Source organism: Lactuca virosa, chromosome 5 (genome assembly GCF_052849685.1).
Source record: "Lactuca virosa cultivar CGN04683 chromosome 5, Lactuca_virosa_CGN04683_v6, whole genome shotgun sequence".
NCBI lineage: Eukaryota > Viridiplantae > Streptophyta > Magnoliopsida > Asterales > Asteraceae > Lactuca > Lactuca virosa.
Genome location: NC_136430.1, coordinates 261,166,922 through 261,169,787, shown reverse-complemented (window position 1 = coordinate 261,169,787; position 2,866 = coordinate 261,166,922). Strand labels below are relative to the sequence as shown.

The 2,866-nt window shown below is 31.9% G+C and overlaps 1 protein-coding gene across 1 annotated transcript; it reads right to left on the bottom strand.

Annotated features, from left to right (window-relative positions):
* Positions 1–293: 293 nt before the first annotated feature.
* LOC145112662 (uncharacterized) lies at positions 294–2,377 on the bottom strand. Its single transcript, XM_079048798.1, has 4 exons — positions 2,176–2,377; positions 1,817–2,046; positions 1,149–1,675; positions 294–1,104 (listed from the first exon to the last, which is right to left on the bottom strand). Exons 1-4 carry the CDS (start codon positions 2,375–2,377, stop codon positions 294–296), a joined length of 1,770 nt encoding a protein of 589 aa, XP_078904924.1.
* Between the last annotated feature and the right edge of the window lie 489 nt (positions 2,378–2,866).

The following is a 2,866-nucleotide window of genomic DNA, read 5'->3' as shown; positions in this document are numbered from 1 at the left end:
AAATCCTATTATATTTTTATTTGTACTTTGTACATTTACTTAATTTTAATAATATTTAGCATAAATATATTATTTAATTTATAACCGACGCTTATTAGTTTTCAATACCATATATATCTCATTTATACATTTCCATTAAAACTAATATTTAATATTGTAATAATAAGAAATAAGAAAACACATAATTGATATTATATTACTTAAATTCAGAAATCATAGTACAAAATCACACAAGAAAATACAAGATCAACTAAACATGAAATTACAACACAATCAACCAAAAACATAGTTTACTACTCATTGAATCTTGGTTGAGAATTTGAACAATTTCTTCTATTATGACCTGGTTGGTGGCATAGTGTACATCTACGAGGTTCATCAGGATGACGAATGTCCATCTCATTACGAATTCGGTTTGCACGCCTTCGTCCTCGATGAAAGGAAAGTTTTGAGTAATCTCCTTCAATCGTCCAGTTTGAATCCAACCAATAATCAACATGAGGAAATGGTACAAACCCAAAATTGTATTGTTGTCTGTACGTCATAGTAGTGTACATTTTGTTCACAATAGAAAGAGGGTTGTCCCCTCTATTCCGACAAACTGCAAGTGAATGTGAACATGGAAATCTCTCCATTTGCCACTTACTACAAGTACACATATGTTGAAAATAATTAATAGTCTGTGTATTTCCTCCAGTTCCATTTATTTGTGACCTTGTGACAATTCTGTAAACACCTTCATTGTAGTGAAACTCAGATAAAACATGACTTTGTGCACGGGTGTCATGTTTAAGAAATAGACGCCACAAACATTTTGGTAGAGGTGTAATACAGTTCATTGCAATAGCACTATGCTTTTTGAAAAGTTTCACAGTTCTATTGAATGTAAGGTCAATACACGCCCTAATTGGCAATTGTCTCGCTCCTCGTAATGCATTGTTCATACTCTCAGATATATTGGTCGTTAAGAAACCCCATCGATGATTTTCATCATATAAAAGACACCATTGACTTCCTTTAATTTCCCTCAAATACTGCCAAGCTTCCATGTTGATTGCTTTTATTTCCCTTATATACTTAGCGAACTTCCTTTTTTGTGTGGTGCTACCCATAGACCAACAAATTTTTTAAGGCTCACATTTTTGTACCTTTTCATGAGATTACTTCTGACATGCCTCAGACAAAAACGATGGTATGCTAATGGCTCTTTCCACTCCTCTAGATTTTCCATTACATGAATGATTCCTTTGTGCCTATCAGAAAGAACACATAACTCTCTATTTGGAGCAACAAAATTTCTAAAATGACCCAAAAACCAACACCAACTATGAACTGTCTCCTCATCAACAATGGCATAGGCAATTGATAATATATTATTATTAGCATCTTTTGAAACAGAAACAAGCAATTTTCCTTTGTAAGAACCCTTCAAATGAGCACCATCGATAGAAATTACAGGGCGACACAGATGAAATGCTTTAATTGCTGGTCCAAAAGCCCAAAAAATATATTTTAATTTTGCCACTTGTGATGAGCTATTTTGGTTATGAAACCACTTGACAACTGTATCAGGGTTTGAAGCCTGCAAAGCTGCAACATACTTGGGCAACTCAACAAAGTTACTCTCCCAAGTTCCATAAATTGTCTCTATGGCTTTTCTTCTTCCATGCCATGGCTTCCAATAAGTAACGTCAACATGAAAATGATCTTTTTATATCTGCTTGTACATGTTTCACCGGATAAGCAACATCTTTTTGAATGGAATGGAGAATGTATGAGGCAATAACTCCAGAGTTTAAATTTCTATTATTATTGCCGGATAAGCAACATCTCCTATATTTCCAACATCATTCATAAAGTCTACAAATGGATTGTCACTCACATCATCAGAGTCTTCCTCAATATGGCTTAATGACTCACTGTTGGATTTTGAGTTGGGATCATCAAATCCAAACTCATTATTTGGCTCAAATCTATCATCGCTCGGCAAAGGAAATGGTACTTCAAAATTACGAAGGAGATCCAAACTAGTATTTGTAGGTGGCACTATTTCATTAAATTCAACACAAACTTAACCCCAATAATTTTCATCATTCTCTGCTAAATAATACAACATGTCTAAGGTTGAATCATTTATAAGTGGTGCAATATTAGATCTCCCAGAATATTGGTAACATAATGACATATTCAACTTATATGAAGATTTTTCGACTCCAACAAGTGCATAAACCAAATCTTGAAATTGTTCGTATCTTATTTTTTGCCTAATAATGTCTGAAGCAGACACAGTTGATTCGTCACCCTTGATGATTTCATTCTCATACTCAACATTACCACCCCAATAGAAACTAATCATAAATGGACGATTTAGAGCCATAAATGTAACTGCAAGACAAATTGTATGATAACAGATCCAAATTAGTATCATATATATATATATATATATATATATATATATATATATATATATAGAGAGAGAGAGAGAGAGAGAGAGTTTCACACAAAATAGATGCAAAATATTTAGAAACTATACATACCTTATATTAAATATATGAAAGAACTAATTATGTGAATAATATGGAAGCATGAAAGAACTGAGAAATGTGTGATTAAGTGGAAACAATTTTGAAAGAATGATGAAGAACTTTAGCTCGTAACATCAAATTTATAGCATCAAAAAGTAAAATAAATTCAACTAAAAAAATTTAGATATGACAATTCATGCAGCTTTATTTAAGAGTTTTCAATAAACAGTGACATTTTTGTTTTGGATAGAGTGTTAGCTTTTACAGGTTTAACTATTTGATTGGACAATTTATATATAAATATAAATATTTATTTATTTATTATTTATATGATTCTAACA